The sequence below is a fragment of the Gordionus sp. m RMFG-2023 genome, chromosome 3 (assembly GCF_954871325.1).
Source record: "Gordionus sp. m RMFG-2023 chromosome 3, tfGorSpeb1-WG-v2, whole genome shotgun sequence".
Classification (NCBI taxonomy): domain Eukaryota; kingdom Metazoa; phylum Nematomorpha; class Gordioida; order Chordodea; family Parachordodidae; genus Gordionus; species Gordionus sp. m RMFG-2023.
Window position 1 is genome coordinate 21417472 of NC_088777.1, and position 21854 is coordinate 21439325.

Genomic DNA, 21854 nt, shown 5'->3' on the forward strand with positions numbered 1-21854 from the left:
TGTTAAGAAAAAGGTTTTATTAAGATTGATTTTTAAATTCATTAATTGTAGACTAGAAGTTATTGTTGATAAAATGTGATTAATATAATTTAGATCTTCAGTGATAATACATATGTCATCTGCATAGCATAACCAATCAACATTTTGGAAGTTACAGTTATGAATTAAATCACTAACTAATAGATTAAAAAGATAAGGAGAAAGTGGACATCCTTGTTTAATACCGCATTTAGGCTTGAAAAAGGAGTAACTGAGATTGTTATGTTTGATATTAGTTAGACTGTTTTCATAGATAGACATAATGATTTTAATAAAGTGAGGATTGATTATATTTAAAAAGAATTTTCCATAAAAATTCATGACTAATTGAATCAAAAGCTTTGGAGATATCTATAAAGATCATAAAGGTATCGATTTTAAAAATATGGGCTTTCTCAAGTCTAATTTTAAGGGCCGTAATAAGTTCAATTGTATTACGACCCTTTCTGAAAGAGGCTATAGATTTATGAGTATTTAATTCGGTAATTTTAATGATGTGATTTAGGATAAATGTAGTTAAGATTTTGTAGAAAGGAGAGGATAGGGTTATACCTCTATAATCATGAATAGAGGAGGGATAGGGGATCTTGGGAAGGTTTATGATGGTGGATTTACACAATATAGAGGGAATAGTAGCAGAATTCCATAATATAATGACGTCAATAATTAAGATTTAAAATAGTAGAAAATAAAAATTCATCAAATGACCGGCATGTAATAAACATAAAATCTTATAGCGCAATTTACATGGTATTACAGTATGATTTATATGAATTATACAATCGTCCACAATTGACGATTCTTTTTGTATTTTTTTATATGAATCATGTCTGTTTTTTAATGTTTTTCACCCGTTAAACACAATTTTAATTGACTTAAATCTTTGTAATATTTAATTTAAGTGACCTCCCTATAATATGAATGATAGAGTAGGCACTAATGCATCCTCTCTATCTATAATTATATTGTCAATTACTTCAGGATCTGCACAGCCAGATCCTAATCTAGACAAAATATTTGGCAAATGATTCTCTTTCTCTCGCCGATATTTAGTTTCCATATTAAAATTTCCCACAAGTAACAACCTACGTTGTAATCTCGGGGACACCATTAATTCTTTGTTTTGATGACCCAAATACACTACTTCGGTTACACCATGAACAATTTTTTCCTTGCTAGCTCTCAAGCCCTTATCACGAATTCTCTTGAAAACTTATTCGAGGCGTTGATTATGTTGCTCAGGTGTCTCCCCAGTTATCAACACATCACCCATATAATAAAATACACCTTTTAACTCCTGGAAAACAGATGCCATGGTACAATAGGTGCTGATCTTAATCCAAACGGTAACCTACAAAATGCAAATAGTCCTTTAGGAGTCGACATCGTTAACAATTTGCGAATTTTCTCCTTTAAAGGTAACTGTAGATAAGCTGAAGAAAAATCAACTTTAGAAAAATATTTTGTACCCTTTAAATTAGACAAAATCTCATGCCCAGTTATTTTGAAACAATAAAAATGATTATTCATTGGAAAATATGCCTCATATTCATCTTATAAACCTGCATGAATATAAATTTGAAGATGCTACTATAAACATGATGAAAAGCAAAACATCTGAAGCAAATCAAAATCCTTGCCAAATATACTCAGAAGAAATGTCTAAATTGTATCCCGAATCCAGAAAAAGGCTTCAGAATAAGGATAGTATTAAGCGGACACTTAGTAAACACTAAATAAAGGTTCTCCCCTATTCCACTACATTGGAAAAATTAAGCATTTCAGGTTAAATCATATTTAGCTTTTAATATTAGAGGATTGGGCTACAAAAGGATCTCTCACGAAGATTTCTTTTGCACGATAATAGCGGAGATTCAAATGAATGAATAAATATATTTGCTACCGATCATATGCTTAAGATGTTAACCGAAACCAAGTTTTGGTATAAAGACTAGAAATACTCCTTATTTCTTTTTCAGCTTAATTAGAATACCTTTAAAACGCTATTTGTCACAGCGGCATATTTTTTGTTACAAAAAAACATATAAAACGTATGAAGAAATATTATAGATTTTACTCGAAAAAGCCCAAGAACGGAATTTAGTTATAGATCCCACAACAATTTATATGGTTTTGAAATGGCCGCAATCAATGCGCAGAAAATACTCTAGGTTTTTTAATGTAAATTATATCAATATATTGCAGAGATGTGTAAGGAATTAATTTTAAAATGTATTTTGGAACAGTGGACTTTAAAATTTTTTAAAATTTATTATTTTCCTTTACTTGATGTTTTTGGGAATTATTTTAGAGTATAATCAAAAAATTGTTTATTATTCTTTAGCCACAGTTAAAAAACGAAGATATTTTTACATAGTAAACATGAGCGTCGAAAAATTTAAAACAATTTTGTGATTATTGAATAAAAACATAAATATTAAATAAATCTATACAATAAGTTTAATCTATTTATTTTTTTAACTTTTAGGCATAGATATCATCATCCAAGGATGTATCTATCCTCTAACTCAATCTACCCATGCATTCTTACCTGTACATGATGTTAAACCAGGGATATAGTACATAAAAACGATTGTATTGGATGAAAACTGAGAATTATTGTTATTTTTGATAAAAATTATGTGAATGGAGAGGAAATGGGGAAACCCTTTAAGGCAAGTAGAGTCATTGTTTCCACCTAGAACATGGAATGTATTCCAGATTATGATTACTAGGGATAATCGAAAGATAATGAATGTGAAGGGCGGAATAATGGATTTCAGCGATATGGGAACTAATCGAAAAGATGAGGATGGAATCGACATGGGCAAAATCAGAGAATGGAGTATTGGGACTATAACTCCCCTAAAAAATCGTAGTTACGCGGCAAAAAAAAATTTTTTATGAATTTATTTATTGATTTTATGGAAGAGAGAAGGGACTTAGCTAATTTTCTTTCTTCAACTGGAGGACATATACATTCTAGAATTGTTTCACTTGAATAATATAACTTCTATTGTTTCTATCATTTTAATAAAAAATAATTATTTCTTTTCTGTAAATTTAAAAAAAAATTTAATAGCAAAATAATAATTGCAAGATTTGAAATATATAATACTCAGTGCTGATAATCACATCTGAAATAGATGTTTTTTGATTAAAATGATCAGAATTTTTCATTACTTTTGGCAGTATTTAATTTAAATTGGGCAGTAAAAAATATAATTTAGCAAGTTTTATATTTATTTTATATTCAGCCAGTTAAATTCTTATAGTAAGCATTAAATACCAGAATTTTTATCAAATAGAGGAGACCAGATTGAATTGCAAATTTCCTATTTCGCCTCGGAATTTATACATAATAATTATATCATTTAATAGCCCATCATGTGCATAAAAACAAAAAAGGGCACTATTTAAGAGTTAGTAAAAGTCATTCTATTATTATTGCCATCTACATAGAACACAATATATTTTATATTATTCTAAAAATTATCAGAAAAAGACTTCATATATAGTATAACAAAATATAACCAATTGAAAAATTGGCCAAATATTTTTGAAAGTAATTGTGAAAAACCTCCTACTTCCTTCTAATATTTAAATTTTAATTATATTTCTAAAAACTTCATGGAAATGATTAATAATTTGTGTAAATAAATATTTTTTTATAATAAATATTTTTCTAAATTAAAAATTTGATTTTCAATAATTTCTAAAAACTGATAAAAATATGTAAAGGTGAATTAGATTTATTAAACCTTCGTTTAATTATTTAAAACCTCATATCCTCGAGGGAATTTTAATTTAAAAAAAATTAAATTAATAAAGATCCGGGTCAAAAATGATATGAATTTATAAGGGTCAAAATAAAAAATCTGGGCTGGTCTTTATCATTACATTAGCTTGTAATAATATTTTGCTTAATAATGCAGAGACTAGGTATTTAATTCCTTTATTTTATAAATATTATTTTTTATAATTATCACCAAACCTCGGATCGGGTTAAGACCATAACCCAATACATTATATTGGTTAAGATTAATTAATAATAATCTATGAATTTGATTGTGTTTAATATTAATTACTAGTTATTATTCATAATTTTTGCTTAAATATTTTCTTTGGGAAATTTTTATTTGGAGAATTTTATAGGAATTTTTTTTTATTTTGTTGATTCATTGTTTATTCTGTTATGATAAATTTGGATAAATATATATAATATATATAATTGCTTTAAATTGGCAGCACGACATGTCTACAACTCTGTGATCATGTATGAATTATTAATATTATTCGATAAAAAAAAACGGTAATTTAATATGAAATTTATAATGAAAAACACAATTCACAATTTATATAATATATAAAATGACTTTATGAATAGTTTGTAGATTAACTTTAATTACAAAAATGTAATCTCATCTAACATACATAATCATACTTCTCAAAAATTTTAATTATTTTATCTGGGAATTTTTTTCCTGGTGATTTTTTTCCCGACCAGTAATCTTCATTTTTTCCAGGGTTTTATTTTCCTAGGAATTATTTTCCTAGATTCCATTGTGTCGGCATGCTTTAGAGTTTCTTTCTTCTTGTAGCACACAATGTTTTAAAAATAATTCTTTTCAGCAAATATCTAATAATAACTAACCTTCTAAAGACTCTATTTCAACATTATCTATCTTTTTAGATTCATAATTTTGTTCAATAGTTTTATCTGCAATCATTGTGAATTCAGTTATTATAATTTATGGCACTATTATTGGATTTGGGTTATATATATCAGGGGTTTCACTAGCTTTTACAATCTCAGGGGGCTCGACTAAAAATTTTTTATGGGGACTTCGCCCCCCTTACCCCATATTTTCAGGGCCTTCGACAAGTTTTTGCCCGGCCTTCGACCGGGTTTTATATTAATATATTATATTTTTTTAATTGAGATTTGCAAACTCTGAATAATTATTCTGAATTTCATATTTTGTCATTTATTATGCATACAAATAATAAAAGTAAAACAAAACAAGATTTCAGAATATATTATTTTTTAATATAAAATATTTATCCATTTATTACAATATTAAATATTTTCTATTACGAATATTAAAAAAAAAAATTTCTAAAGAATTATAAGTGATAAAATTGGTTAACCTCAATTGATAATGATTTTTAAAAACTAAACAGTTAGATATAATTCTTAGCAATCTACATTGACAAACGGTCATTATACAAATATAACGTTGTGTTACCATTTTAGACAATGTTTTATAGAAGATACTGCCTAGTCAACGTATAACAATTTTATAAATACCAATCTAATTTGCTAAATACCGACTAAAATTTATTAAAATTTAATAAGACCTTTATTACCTAACATATATTATAACAGAATCACGTGGCCGAGTGGCCGAGTCCGGCCTCCTATATATCATCCTCGTAAGGGCGATAATAGGATTGGTAAACGACTCTCTTGCTTACTAGGCTTCAGATTCTTTACAAAAATCATAATATTAGACAGACGATTCATTCGTTAAAGGTGTACATCAATGCAAATCAGCTGGAGACGTCATCTTGGTTACACTAATCATTATTAAAATTTTAAACGAGAGCCTAATTTATTCCTATATCTGATGCAAACTTTATCTAAGAATTATCGGATCATCGAGATAATAAGGAAGCAAGTTATTAATTTAAGTAGTTTTTAACATGAGAATAATTACTATATGTGTTACCAAAATGGCGAGTCCAGCTGATTTGCTTTTAATGACGCTTAAAAATGCATTTTAATAAATGAATCGTCAGTCTAGGTATTATATATGCCATTGATATATTAAAAAAAAATTTGGAAGTACCTATCCAAATGAAAAGTAAACAAAATATAAATTTGATAGGTACTACCTTGAGGTAGTTATCTATCATTAATCAACTATCTGGTGGTTAGACCTAGATGACTTAATGATAGACAAGTAATCGAAAAAATTATTGTGAGATATTAAATTTCTAAATGATTATCTTCTTAATGATATATAAATGACTAAACAGTTGACCATTATTGCTCATCTAAATTATGCAATCAAATAATCTCAGCAGCAGGAGGTAATAACTTCACAAATAACATATGCTGGTTAATTTTCAGTTATAGCCATGACACTCACTATGTAAACTCTTATGTTATATAAATTGATAAATCAAAACACTAAAAATCCTAGAAGAAATAATTACAAATATATTGAAGCGTAGAGATCAATGATAGATATTTACACGGCAAGGATGCCATATTAGAAATTAAATATTTTGTAAAGATAAAATAAGAACCAGAGTGATATGATGAAAGCAATTAAAATTTTATATATTATTGTGGCACCACCTCTAGTTGGTATATTATATCTTAAAATATTAATAATTTGTAATATCAAAAATATACTAGTATTAAAAATTTATAAAACGGTTTTTCGAAGAAGAAAAAAATAGCCTTCCTAAAAACTTGTAAAAAAGAGAAAAAAAGATATCTAATTTATTACATCCATTATGGGCAATGATATATATAAATAACATTGATTGTGAGATGAATAATAAAATGTTTAATTTTAATAATATTTATAAAAATAGATGGCGTTAAAGAATTGATTGCAAATTGTTACTTATATTAATCATTGATTAGTAAGATTTATTAAAATATTATATATAATATTTTCAGGGGTGTCGCTAGCCTTTACAATCTCAGTGGACTCAACTAAAAAATTTTTTATGGGGGCTTCGTCCCCCATACCTTCTAATTTGATTTAAAATAAAACTAGCATATAAATAATTAAAATAATACAGGATATATCTAAAAATAATATTTTTTAATACAAAATTAATTATTACAGTATAAATTATTTTTGATTGCTGATATAAAAAAATTTGCGTCTAAAGGATTACAAGTGATAAAAAAGGTTAATTAATTCATACATATGCCTCTATTGATAATGGTTTTTAAAAACCACATAATGCAATATAATTCTTAGCAAATTACATTGACAAAAGGTTAAGAAAAATATAACTCCTATTTTAGACAATGATTTATAGAATGGACTAATAAGGAAAAATTTATAGGCTAACCAAATCAACAATTCTTGAAGAAGAGAATATAAACGACCAGTCCAAATAAAAATAATGGTGGTTACAGCTTCCTCTTAGGGAAATGATGATTAGATAAATAATCGAGAAAATATTGTGAGATATTAAATTTCTATTATCTTCCATTTTTAATGATAGCTTATCTGAAATATGCATATGCTCTTACCAGCTGTAGTAATAATTTTAAAATATATAGCCACACCAATAATAGACGCTGGTCAATTTGCAGTCATAGCCATGATACTCACAATGTTAACTCCTATCAGAATTTATTTTGTTAAATAAATTGATAAAACAAAAACACTAAAATCTTTAGAAGAAATCATGTAAATATATAGAAACCTTGAGTTATTTACACAGCAAGGGTGCCTTAGAAACGAAACATTTTGTAACTATAAAATAAGAACCAAAGTGAAATTATGAAAGCGATTAAGATTTAATATATTATTGTCCAACCTCTAGTAGGTATATTATATCTTAAAATAATAGTAGTTTGTAATAATAAAAAAAATAGCTTTCCTAAAAAAACATAAAAAAGTTAAAAAAATATATCTAATTTATTACATCAATAGTGGGATGAATAATAAGATGTTTAATTTTTAATAATATTATAAATAAATAGATGGCGCTAAAGAATTGAATGCAAATTGTCTTATATTTATTATCAGAAGCATTTATTAGCAAAACTTATTAAATATAAACTGTAATATATTTTATAACTGTCAAATACATCTATAAAAGTAGACTTAATATTTTATAATCAATTATATATAATCGAGGATTATAAACTAAACTCGGGTAGTTACAATATTAAATTTGTTAATTTTTAATAAATGATTAAATATATTTAATTAGGGTTATAAATATATTTAAATAATAATCAATCAGGCTTCAACTGTTAATGCTAAATTAATATTTATACATTATGTGTGATATTGATATTCCATTTAACAAAGAATTTGGTTGCCAGCTGACATAGTAAATATAATTTATATGTTATGTATTAACTAATAAATAAAATTGCACTCATTTAATAAAAATTCATATAGTCTTATTAATTTTTAAATAATAAATTATATTTTTAATGTATTAATCTAATCTAATAATTAAAATAGCACTTTAATAAAAATTTAAAAAGTCTAATTAATTTTTAAATAATAAAATCTAATCGATACATTATAATAGAATTATAAAAGAAATTGTTCAGGGGACTAACAAAAAATTTATTTAGTTTAGGGAAATATTAGGGAGCCATTAAGAAAAAATTTTTTCGCTTCAGGATTCAAATTTTTCGCTCCCCCCCCCCTCCTCCTCCAGTAACGCTACTTATATATATTATATTAAATTATATTAATTTTAGGTAATTGGTTGATAATTTTTTTTTATATCCATCAGTTGTAAGTTTAGATAAATGTAAGGAGAAAAAATATTAATACTCATAGAAGAATTATAAAAATTAATTCAACTTTTTGCTTATATTAAAAGTAGAATATACCTAATTTGAAATAAAATCTTTGCATTTCACAAGACCTTTTATGATTTTTCTAAAATTTTTGATCCGATGACTTTGTGCTAAAAGAATTGCTACAAAGGCGCGTAGAGTATCGATATAAAAGTTTCACTAATATGTATTCTCAAAAGTGTTCGCGGTTTAGGTTTCGACAAATGTATTCATCATATTATCTTTGCTGTAAATATTTCACGTAAAAATTGTAAATTTATGGCATACTACCTTCGCAATAAACCACATTTACGATCAAAGTCTCACTAAAAAGTGTTTCGTGATAAAAGTTTCTCTTAATTAATCTTATAAGTTAATAATAATATAATATACGACAGTGAGTAGGCGCTTTTATGCCAAATATATTTAAACCATTAAATTTTTTTAATTATAAAATTGAAACATTTTACTACCTTTGTAACTTGATTTATCAATAATATCAGAAATACGACAGTGAATAGGCAATGTGCCATAAATAATATTTTATAACATTTTGTACATTTTTCTATTATAAAATCATTACTTTTTACTACTTTTATAATAATTTTCTCAAAATATATTTTTAATCTGCAATCGCAAATATTCAATACTGATGTTATAATTAATTTAAGGTAGGATTTATAAAGTTGTTGCCTAATAATAAATAAATATTTTATGTTATAATATAATATCTTAGATAGCTTACAAAATGTTTTGTGTGATAGTGTAAATTTTTAAATAATATTCAATTTAAAATAAAATATTTTATTTTTTTTTCTAAATATTTATAAAATCCTTTCCTTAACGTTTTGTAAGATGTCCAACATAGATTTTAATAATAATCATGTCTTATCAAATTTAGATAGTTATTTAGAAGATAAATCTTATATTGAAGGGTAAATTAATAAATGAAGATATTTTACGTTTTTATAAAGATTTCGCCTATCTCCTGTAGATATTAAGATATTTCAAGAAATCAAATCAGAACCTTTAACTACATTACCTAATTTATATAGATGGTATAAACATATTAAATCTTATCAAGACGAGTTTTCGAAGTAACCTACAAAACATACATCGTATATATTGTGTATTTAGACACCCTTCAAATCATGTTGCACTTGAAAAATATAAAGAAATATTTCAATTAAATTCTGCTGAAAATAATGGTAAAGTTGAAGAAGAAATTGATTTATTTGGTAGTGATGAAGTATGAAACTAATTAGTTAATAAATATATAAATTAAGGAACTAAAGTAGCTTTTTTTCTATTTATATTCTCCTTATAAAGTTAACATTTATTTCTGCCTATTGTTTCCTACCCTATATGCTTAGTCTATTCTTATATTTAAATAATATGTTCCAAGAAGCCAGTTTTTTGTCCTTATTGAAAAAAAATTTTCAAATTTTGTTTGAATGCAAAATCTTTTTTAGGAGGAAGACGAGGAAACATTAAAACTTAAAGAACAAAGATTGGCAATGTATGCTCAAAGGAAATCCCAAAGTTTTATATTTCTGACTCTTTTTTAATGCTAATTATATTATTAGAAACTCAAATTATAGCCAAATCTAGTATAGTATTAGATGTAAAACCTTGGGATACAGATACTGATATGAATAAAATTGATGATAAAGTACGTTCTATTAAAACTGAAGGCCTAGTTTGGGGAAAATGTAAGAATGTTTATTAAAATATTTTAACTCCTTAATAGCACAATTGGTTCCTTTGGCATATGGAATTAAAAAATTACAGATTACATGTGTTGTTGAAGATGATAAAGTATACATCTAATTTTAATTCATTTAAAAACATGATGATACGCACTGGGTTATGAAATATTATTTGATTATAATATATAAATCTGAATTTTTGAACATTTATCCTCATATTGACATATCTTATTTGCTACAATTAAATAGGTTGGAACTGATTACCTTGAAGAAAAAATAACAGAATTTGAAGACTTAGTGCAATCAGTTGATATAGCTGCTTTTAATAAAATATAAATATATATAATAATCTATTATGAAAAATAAAAAATTTTTAATTTTATACATGAATCTTATGCCCTTTATATAATATTTAAAATAAGTTATGATGGATTATCTAAGTTTATAATTAATAAAAAAATCACCATTTTGTTATACTGAATTATGCCAGGTTGAATCAATGTTGCTATAGTTATTTGAAAGTAACTTTGCTACACCCTATTTTAATATAAATCATAAATCTACCAATTTTAAATAGCATCCTTACTTTCTTACCTCCCCTACTTAATAAAAAAATTAAATAAGATATTTTTATATAGTCTAGCTGTTGATTTTAGTGTGAAAGATGAGCATTTTTAAAAATTTATTAAGAAAAGATGTAATTTATTTTTCACTGTGTTTTTTAAATTCAAATTCCCTCGAAGATTTGAGGTTTAAAATATTAAAACAATTAAATTCACCTTTTTGTGGTAAAAATAACAGTGTGACTTTTACTAACTCTTAAATAGCGCCCTTGCCCTTGTTTTTATTGCTAATGATGGGCTGTTAAATGATATAAATATATAAATTCTGTGGTGAAATAGGAAATTTGCTATTCTATCTGGTTTCCTCTATGTGATAGAAATTATTCTAGAAGTATTTAATGCCTACTATAAAAATTTAACTGAATACAAAATCAATATAGAACTTTCTATATTATATTTTTTACTGCCAATTTAAATTAAATATTGCCAAAAGTAATGAAAAATGCTGACCATTCTAATCAGAAAGCATCTATTTCAGAGGTGATTGTCAACACTGAGTGTGATATGTTTCAAATCTTTTAATGATTATTTTGCTTATGAATTTTTTAAAAAAATTTACAGAAAGAAACAGCCATTTTTAAAATAAGCCCTTGTAATCAGTGGTTTTAAATCATTACTTTTTTACAAATTTATAATCAGATTAAATTTTTAAAATAAATAGTATTTACATAAAAAAAATTCCATTTTTGTTATTTTTATATCTTTTTAACCTTAGTGGTGAGTGGGTTGGAAATACCCCCTCCCCCCATCTTCATGGTAAATATAATGTGGTTAAATGATCTGGTTTCATAATATCTATTGAAATCTAGATGAATAGATTATTGAAATAACTTCTCTCTTTCTAGGAAAATTTGTTTCCACTGTTTTTTCAATTTTTCCATAATTTTTACTATTTCTATAAAAATCTATCATGTTTTCTCTCCAAGATGTCACAAATCTATACTATCTATTCATATAAAGAATCAAAGCTACCAATCAATTTTCATATTTTAAGATTACTCTATCGCTTAATTAAAAAAGAAATAATGCTCAAAAAAATCTTCAATAGTCGAGAATAAATGCTCAACGTTCAGAAAATACTTTTTTAGAAATATTTTTATTTTCGCGGCGTGGTTACTTTTGATAAATAAAATAAAAATTATTCGGGGAATTTTTCTCCGGGGATACATTTAAAATGGGGAATTTATTTCCGGGGGAATAATTTTCTATAGAAAATTTTTTCCGAGGATATTTTCCGCTTACCAAAAAATTAATAATTAACTAAAAATATTTTAACTATTTGCAACCTTAAATAATAATATAATTATAAAATTAATACCAAATGATGCAACAGTACGTAACACCTTTTTAATCACTTTTAAACGCCATTATAACCCACTTTACAATTTATCACTATCAATAATCCCGGTGCAACGTTCTAAATAAATTCCGTTTTAAATAAATTCCAATTTAGTGATATTGACATTTATGATTGACATGTTAAGATTTAATATTATTATTTTTAGTGATATTGACATTTATGACTGACGCGCATATATTAAATATAATATTTTTAGTGATACTGACATTTATGATTGACGTGTAAAGATCAAATATAATATTTTAGTGATATTGACATTTATGACTGACGTGTAAAGATTAAATATAATATTTTTAATAATACTGACATTTATGACTCATATGTAAAGATTAAATATAATATTTTTATTAATACAGACATTTATGAATGACGTGTATATAAAATGCAATATAAATAAGACATGTGTTATAAAGATATGCAATATAAACAAGACGTACGATATAAACAAGACATGCGATATAAATAAGACATACAATATAAATAAGACATGCGTTATAAAGATGTGCGGTGTAAATAAGACATGCGTTATGAAGATATGCGATATAAAGATATGGGATATAAATAAGATATACGGTATAAATAAGATATGCGATATAAATAAGACATGCGTTATAAAGATGTGCGATGTAAATAAGACATGCGTTATAAAGATTAATTAAAATTTATTATGAGGTCAAAATGTTCGCGATAATTTCTTAAATATATATTCAAATTAAATTTTTTAATGTAACTTAATTTTTTAATTGGTGTGTAATATGCCCATTTATAAATGGTATGGATAATTATATTTGTTTGAAGCATAGTTGCCAATGCAACTATCTCCACCTCTGTTCCATAAGTTGCATTTTGAGCCATGCGTGTTCTCTCCAAATATTTGTCAACAGGTTCTCCCAAAAACCCCTCCATCTGCTCAACAATATCCTTGCTTCTCATAAAGAGAATGCATTGCTGTCTCAGAAAATCGTAGTGGCATTCGTCATCACAAACTTCTTTGTTTATACATCTACAATAATGATTAACAATAATTTATTTTAAATATGTATACCTGAAGAGACAATTTCCATCACCAATAATCCGCTCGGTAGAAAAATTATCTCCCATTACACCATTATCATTTTTTGGATATCTTTTCTTGATCGGAAAATGAAAACAATTATGATATATATATCAATTTTTACCTGAGATTGAAGGGGACTATATTAATTTTATTTATTATATTTTCAGATTATAAGTTTTAATTAGTAGATTATATGCAAATTATATTTTTATTTTGGAATGTTATATTAACCTTAAAGAAACTAAAAATGAATATATGATATATTTCTTGTAAAAAAATTCAATAAAATTTAAATGGTTCAATATATGAAACCAACATAACTAATAAAAACAAGTGCCACATACATATAAGCTATAATAGACAGACCATTAATAAGGCTACAATGAAAAATATAAAATACATAAACAAAAATTAGAAACAATTATAATGACCAAATTATAAAAATTTTCAAATTAAAAATTTGTTATGTAATCAACTTTAATACCTTTGTTGGAATAGGAATTGAATGCAACTCATTGTTAGTTTTGTCAAATCTTGTGTTGCTACGCTGGCAAATATCACAACATTTTACAAAATTAACCACATCCAATTTCATATTTGGCCACCAGAAGCTAAAAATATAATACACGATATAATAAATAGATTTATTATGCAGAAATATTTTACCTACTAGTCAAGTTGCTGTGAGTCTTGGTGATACCAAAATAATCAGCTAAAGATTTTGCCTCATTAGTATCACATCCACTCCACTATAACTTCTTAAAGAAGTTAAACTCTTCTGTTACAATCTAAAATTGTTTCACTATTATAAAAATGGTGAAACAATTTATTATTGTGTATTATATTTAAAAATATATTATTGATCATATAATATTATAATTTTTATATATTTTACCTATCAGCCAATTTGCTGTAAGTCTTGGTGATGCCAAAATGGGCAGCAAGAGATATTGCTGACACAATAGTATCACATCCACTGTGAACCATTTGAAGAAGTTGAATTCTTCGGTCAAGGTCCAAAACAACTTAACCATTATGAGAATGGTGATGCATTTTACCCTTACAAATTTTATATCTCGAGGCCTGAACTCGCAGATTGCGTCTTAAGCCTTTATTGGAAGACATAGATGATGGATATTTTTGGTAAAGGATATAATCCTGTATCTCATCGAATTCTATTAAAATGAATAGAAATATACTAAACAAAATTTATTTACTTGATTTATCGTCTTTCGTCATTTGATTGGAGAAACAAAGGATAATTTTGGTATCAAATACAACTGAATGAATAAAAAAATAATATATATAATAAATGACCCAAAAACATATCCAAAAATTTAATTTATAGTATTCAATGAAAATAAAGAATATTTCAGTGTATTTAGGCAATCATTTTGTTTGCAAACTGAAATTTATCTTATAGGGTATACTTAAAATAAATAAATATTCTATTAAAATTGCTAAAATTTATTATTAGAAAAATTTACAATCATTTACTTTGCAAAGTTGAGTATTGGTAGAATAATAGGTTTTTATGCCATTTAATATACTTTATCTAAAATTAAAAAGCAGTTTCATAGTGGAGACGGATCCGATTTCACGTCAAAACATCTGATTTGACGGCGTCCGACAAGGCTTTCATAGTGATTTTTTTTTAACGTTTCAACTTAAAACAGATTAGACATTATTTTATTTTTTAAAATGAACCAATATTCTCTATTTAAATTATATATGATATATGATCTCTTATTCAAGAAAGAAAAAAATATAGTAAATTCAAAAAGGAGGAAGGAGGGAGCATATTTTACTTTGCTGCCAAAATTACTTATAGATGACCTCAAGTTTTATAATTACATGTGTATGAAAAAAGTGAGTATATTTTTATATATAGTATTTTCACTTTAAAAAATAGATCTTATTAAAAATAAAATTACAAAAAAGAAAACTATATAAATTTATTAAAATTAGTTTATTATATATATATATATATTAAATTAATTTTATAATTAATATTGAGATATAACCCTAATATTACATATAATAAGAATGAATATTTACAATAATTAATATAACATTTAATAATATTATAATAATTAGGCATTTAAAAATCATTTTTATGCTAATTTCTTGATACTTCATTTGATCTAGATACCTAGCAACTGGTAATTCATATGTCACCTTGTCATATTCTCATAAACTTGGGGTATCAACTATAAAACTAATAATAGGAGAAAATACAAAAGCTATATGGGATATTATTCAACCCATCCATATGAAGGTCCCAACATTGGAGATGTTTGAGGAAGTTGCTAAGGGCTTTGATGAAAGGTGGAACTTCCCAAACTGTATAGGTTTAAATTTTATTTATATCAAACAAAAGATAATTATATTTTTTATTTTATTATTTCATACTATATTATTATGTTAATATTTTATAAGGTGCCATTGATGGGAAACATTGTAAAACAAAAAAGTCTCCATATTCTTGAACCCAATTTTATAATTACAAGCATGGATTTTCAATAATCCTTCAAGCATTGGTGGATCATAATGGCAAATTTATGGTTATAGATGTTGGCACTTATGGAAGCCAAAATGAAAGAAAATTTAAATATAATAAGTTTTGATCTTGTTGGTTCAAATTATCCTTTATGGAACCAACAGAGTATTAAAAATAGTTCTGATAAAAATAAAAATATAAGAAACTTATTTAGCAATTATTTTAATAATAGACATTTGCCCTGGCAAACTAATATATTAAATTAATATTTATTTTTTCAATATTTTGATTTTATATGTATTAAATTTCTTTATATTTTTTTGGTATATATTTTCTTTTTATAAAAATACAAGAACTTGTTCATAAAATAATTATTTTGTACCAATTTCCCATGTTTTTGTTTAATATATTCTTAAAAAAAATTTATACATGTAAATAAATATTATCAGCTATTTTATTAAATTTAAATACTTGGTGAATGGGTAATAAGATTTATTAGAAATTGATACTGAGGTCTGTATTACTACTGATTTTTGAATGTGACATTTTTTTAAAGAAGCTTATATAAGAAAAGGATCCTGAGTGTAAATATCTTGCCTACTTAGTAAGCCTTGACTAATCAAATTTATTTTTATCAAACCTTTCCTGATATGGTACTTAAAATGATATAATTATAGGTCAGGCTAAGTTTAAAAAGCACAAAGCAAATATTTATTATTTTGTAATAAAAAAATTATAATATGTTTAACAATTATAATATATTTATTTAAAAATATAAATATTAAAAAATATATAATTTATTTTTTTAATTGACTTTTATATAAAAAAATCATTTGCATAATGTTCATTTTCACTTTATCTTTGTGATCCTGTGGTAAAGATGACAATTCTTCATCTATAAATTTAGCAAAATCACCTAAAAATATAAAACAAAGGTAATGAATGATCATATTGTTTGCTCAATTATTGATAGTATTTAATTTAATTTAAAAAATTAAGTTTGCTCCTAAATAATTTTTCAAAGATATTGATTAACATTTTAATACCAAATTTAAGAATTAAATAGTAAGCTTAATCTTTTTATCTAAATACTTAGATGAGATATATTAATACAATAAATTTAGCAAAATCACCTAAAAATATAAAACAGAGGTAATGAATGATCATATTGTTTGCTCAATTATTGATAGTATTTAATTTAATTAAAAAAATTAAGTTTGCTCCTAAATAATTTTTCAAAGATATTGATTAACATTGTAATACCAAATTTAAGAATTAAATAGTAAGCTTAATCTTTTTATCTTAATACTTAGATGAGATATATTAATACAATAAATTTAACTCATCACCTAAAAAATATAAAACAGAGGTAATGAATGATCATATTGTTTGATCAATTCTAAATATATATATAATTATTGAAAGTGTTCAATTTAATTAATAAAATATATTCAAAAAAATTTATGTTATATTTATAAAGTTTTAATACCTGATTCACCAAATTGTAGGTCTAAATTTATCCAAAATTCTGATTTTTTGCGTGAATCCTTGTAACTTTCATCAAATTTATCATATATAAATTTAGATCCTCTTACAGCTTCAATTAAATCTAACACATTAATTTTCATTTTTAACATGAACAAGCTAAATTATTAGAAATAAAAAATTATATTTAGTTATTTTTAACAAGGTAGAGTAAAAGAGAAGATAAATGGAATAGTTATGATAAAATGCTATTATAATTAATTCAAAAAATTCTATTAGTTTAATGTATATATGTATTATGATGTTTGAATATTAGAATTAAAATAAAATTCTATTTAGTTATGATAAATAAGCTTAGTTTTTTAACAAGGTATGTTACAAATAGAGAAGACAAATGGAAGAGTAAAATTTAACTCATCACCTAACTATTTAAAAAATTCTATGTTATATTTATAAAGTTTTAATACCTGATTCACCAAATTGTAAACCTAGATTTATCCATAATTTATAACTATAAAAAAATTATAAGTAACGTTATAACGCTTTATAAAATTTGCCGGATCAAAAAGTCAAAATGTTTTGACTTCAAAATTTGCCGGATCCGTTTTCAAGACGGAAGGTATCGGAACGGACGCACTATGAACGTATATATCATTTTTAATGAGATTGACTTTTGACGGAACGGATGTAAAAATCGGATCCGTCTCCACTATGAAAGCAGCCTAAGATATTAGAAGGATATATTATTTATTACTTTGCAAAATTTGTAGCCCAGCAATATTTACAATTGATCTTGATATAGTAGGTATACTCAAAATAATTAAATATTCTATTAAAATTGCTAAAATTTATTATTAGAAAAATTTACAGTCATTTACTTAAGATATTAGAAGGATATATTATTTACTACTTTGCAAAATTTGTAGCCCAGCAATATTTACAATTGATCTTGATATAGTAGGTATACTCAAAATAATTAAATATTCTATTAAAATTGCTAAAATTTATTATTAGAAAAATTTACAATCATTTACTTTGCAAAGTTGAGTATTGGTAGAATAATAGGTTTTTATGCCATTTAATATACTTTATCTAAAATTGATTAAATTAAGATATTAGAAAGATATCTACTTTGCAAAATTTGTAAGACAGAAATATTTACAATTGATCTTGATAGATTCTTCATAAATCTGATTTATACGTACTCCCACTTCAATCAAATATGTCAATATCACTAAAATAAATAAGGTTAAATCTTAACATGTCAGTCATAAATGCCAATATCACTAAATTAGAATCTATTTAAATCGGGAGTTCATCTAAAACGTTACACCGGTACTCCAGCATATTTTCGCAAAAAAATTACTCCACAAACCCCTGTGCTCTTAACAAATATACACTTCAATACAACAGCTAACCCACTGCCCTTAACAAACGTTAAGATTTTTTAAACTAAATAAATATTAATATAGGAATAAAATTTTACCTTTTCAGTCACTTAACCAACTATTGCTTGTGCCCTTCTAGAATATCCATTTTAAGCAATTTCACGAATAATTTTTATTAAATTAAAATAAGTACATATAAAATTAAAAAATAAATAATATAGTTGATTAGTAATTTTAAACTCGGCTAATTACAATATTTATGCCTAAAAACGGTCTTTTTGTATCTTATAAATAAAAAACAATTCTCTAAAATATCACGACAAATCCTGAATCTTATAATCTAAATTCAAACAAGTGCGCCGATGTTATCAAACCAATATTATTGCGCGTAATAAAATTATAAAGAAGCTTAAAAAAATATATATACAACAAAATATTAAAAAATATACCAATCTTGACATATATATAATAACAAAGTCAGTAACGTTTTGTAATATTTTTCAAAGAGAATACAATTCGCATATTTTTAAGCGTGGGGATTAATATTACGAAAAAATTATACCCATATCTCCTATACCTTTGGATTTAGACCTTATATTTTGGAAAATAATAAAAAATAGAGAGCATAAAATCCCCTCAAACAAGATATCAATATCTTGCAGTTTTCAATATATTTATCTAATTACAAAAACTTACAAAATACATCAATTGATTGTATTTGCTCCAAGGTCATAACATTTATACATTTGTAAATAGAATTATTAAAATCAAACTGAGCTATAATACTCTAAAATTGTTTTAGTAAAAATATCTTCTTCATAAAAACTATACAACATTTAAACAAGTGAAAAGACAATTTTAACAATAGATGTGAGGGAAGGGGCGATACAAATCGAGTTTGAAACAGTACAATTTGATCCAGTTTTAAAAATTGAAAAATGCCAAAATTGCAAAATAAGGAAGCTAACTTCACGCTCTAATCTAAGTTTAAAATTTGATTTCCGAAATAAATAATTGAGATAAAAATAAATTTGAAGCATTAATAGGAAGAGAAAGATATTTTCTATCGTTGTTCATTAAGAAATTTAAAAAATTTTATTATGAGTGTTTTTATTTTTGGAAATGGTTAATAGCTGGTAAACGGTAATGGTACAAATCAAACTGAAAATGATACAAATCATTCTCTATCGACCTATATACTTCTTATTTTAGGTCCGTGAAGTTGGTGGAACGATGTGAGGATCAATTAACAAAACCTATGCCAATATTTAGAGTCCTAATTGATCTTCAAACCAAGCATCAGCGGAATCAATGCATGAGTTATAAGCAAAATAAGGAAAGTGTGAAATTTTGAAGCTGGCGGAACGATTTGAGGATCAATTACCGAAACCTATACCATTGTGTAGCTAGTGTTGTTAAACGGCTAAGCCGCCACTCGAGTCGAGTTTTTAGTCGTAATAAACGGCTCAGCATTGAGCAGCTCAATCAGCCGTTTGAGACGACTCCCGAGCCGAATCCTGAGCCGATTTTATATTTAAAAATATTTTATATATAAAAGAAAGATATCAAATTTATAAAGAATTATACAAAGTTGTTAAAATATACTTTTTTTTATTATTTGGTGTTACTGAATTATATATTTTAACCGACCCATAACAGCTTTACCCCAAGGTGACATATATTATAAACATCGTTATTGCGTGGCTTCTAGTATAGCTATAGATGTCGGATAAATTTTATTTTATAACTAATACATTACATTAAGGAACATGTGTGCCAAATTTTGAATCTTGAGGATATGTATATTTTAGTAAAAGCAAAATATACTGGAGAATGATTTTTATATTTTTTGGGTAAAAAACATTTTGACAAAATAGATAAAACCAGGTAAGTTTTTTAAAAGATGAACATAGGTAAGAAATTATTAAATATAAAAATTCATCTTCACACCAAATTTATAATCTTTGTGCTCAAGGGTTTAAAAGTTATTCGTGTTAACATTGTTACCCCGTCAATCGCTTTACCCCGGTCTCCCCTACATAGAGAAAATTTTTTAAGAGATATATAACATGATATATCAAACTTTAAGATTAATTTATTAAATTCCTAGAAAAAAATATAATAAAAAAATATATAAAATTATTAAAAGTATGTATTATCTATATATATAATAGCCGTAATCAAGAAATGAACGTTTTCGTATCTTGGTAATGTTAATTTTTTTTCTATCAACTTTCCTATCATCGTAACGTTAATTTTTTCACTTTCCTATCTCCTAATAATGTTAAAATTTTTTTTTTCTATCAACTTTCCTATCATCTTAATGTTAAATAAATCGAGGGCTATTATTATCTCGCTAATGTTAAAATTTTTTTTTAAAAATTTTTTATGGCAAAACCGGGATTCGAACTGGCGACCTATCGTTCGGAAGGCAAACGTTCTTTCCATTGAGCCCCCCCCTTTAATATATATTTGTATATATATATGAAACTTTTTTTTATAAAATTAACTTAATTTAATCGACAGCTTAGTAGGAAAATAATTTTTTCAAAAATGGATGTCGAAGCTTTTTCAAATCGGGCAATTTGATAGTCGTAAACATTACAAGTAGAGAAGAGCAAATAATAATATATATGAGAATGATATGATCTTTACAAATGGATGTGTCTGGAAAATAGTATTACTTAATGTATAGATAGAATTTTCTGTTTTTTAGGATTGATATTAAATACCAAATGATTATGAAAGGGGATATTAACAGGAGACAATGTAATGTTCAGTACAACTCTTTTGAATATGATGGAACAAGAGTCAGGTTATCAAACTTTTTTTCTTGATGTCTCAGGTTAGTATTTACTTATTTCTTATAATTACTTATTTTTTCAATATACTTTATTCATTTTTCATATTTATGTTTATTTACTTATTTCTTATATATACTTTATTTATTTTCATATTTATGCTTATTTACTTATTTCTTGTATATACTTTATTTATTTTCAGATTTATGCTTTATTTTCATGTATATTTTTTCCTGTATATACCTCTTACATATATATACCTATGCTTTATCCATTTATGTATATTATTTTTATCTCTCATGTATATATTTCTCATATTTATGATGGGAAGG

The 21854-nt window shown here is 25.1% G+C and overlaps 1 protein-coding gene and 3 long non-coding RNA genes across 4 annotated transcripts; 2 read left to right on the plus strand and 2 right to left on the minus strand.

The window, feature by feature from the left end:
• The first annotated feature begins 9405 nt into the window (after window positions 1–9405).
• On the plus strand, window positions 9406–10779 carry LOC135926189 (elongation factor 1-beta-like). The gene is made up of 7 exons (XM_065461947.1): window positions 9406–9534; window positions 9574–9696; window positions 9737–9848; window positions 10072–10141; window positions 10186–10311; window positions 10350–10417; window positions 10558–10779. Exons 1-7 carry the CDS (start codon window positions 9455–9457, stop codon window positions 10642–10644), a joined length of 666 nt encoding a protein of 221 aa, XP_065318019.1. The 5' UTR covers window positions 9406–9454; the 3' UTR covers window positions 10645–10779.
• A 2680-nt stretch (window positions 10780–13459) lies between these two features.
• LOC135926475 (uncharacterized) lies at window positions 13460–14903 on the minus strand. The gene is made up of 6 exons (XR_010571887.1): window positions 14846–14903; window positions 14566–14628; window positions 14244–14523; window positions 14015–14150; window positions 13833–13959; window positions 13460–13485 (listed from the first exon to the last, which is right to left on the minus strand). It is a non-coding gene; the product is annotated as an uncharacterized LOC135926475 (long non-coding RNA).
• On the plus strand, window positions 14862–16290 carry LOC135926476 (uncharacterized). The gene is made up of 3 exons (XR_010571888.1): window positions 14862–15217; window positions 15497–15699; window positions 15788–16290. It is a non-coding gene; the product is annotated as an uncharacterized LOC135926476 (long non-coding RNA).
• A 371-nt stretch (window positions 16291–16661) lies between these two features.
• On the minus strand, window positions 16662–18154 carry LOC135927151 (uncharacterized). The gene is made up of 4 exons (XR_010571962.1): window positions 18088–18154; window positions 17801–18042; window positions 17338–17492; window positions 16662–16764 (listed from the first exon to the last, which is right to left on the minus strand). It is a non-coding gene; the product is annotated as an uncharacterized LOC135927151 (long non-coding RNA).
• Between the last annotated feature and the right edge of the window lie 3700 nt (window positions 18155–21854).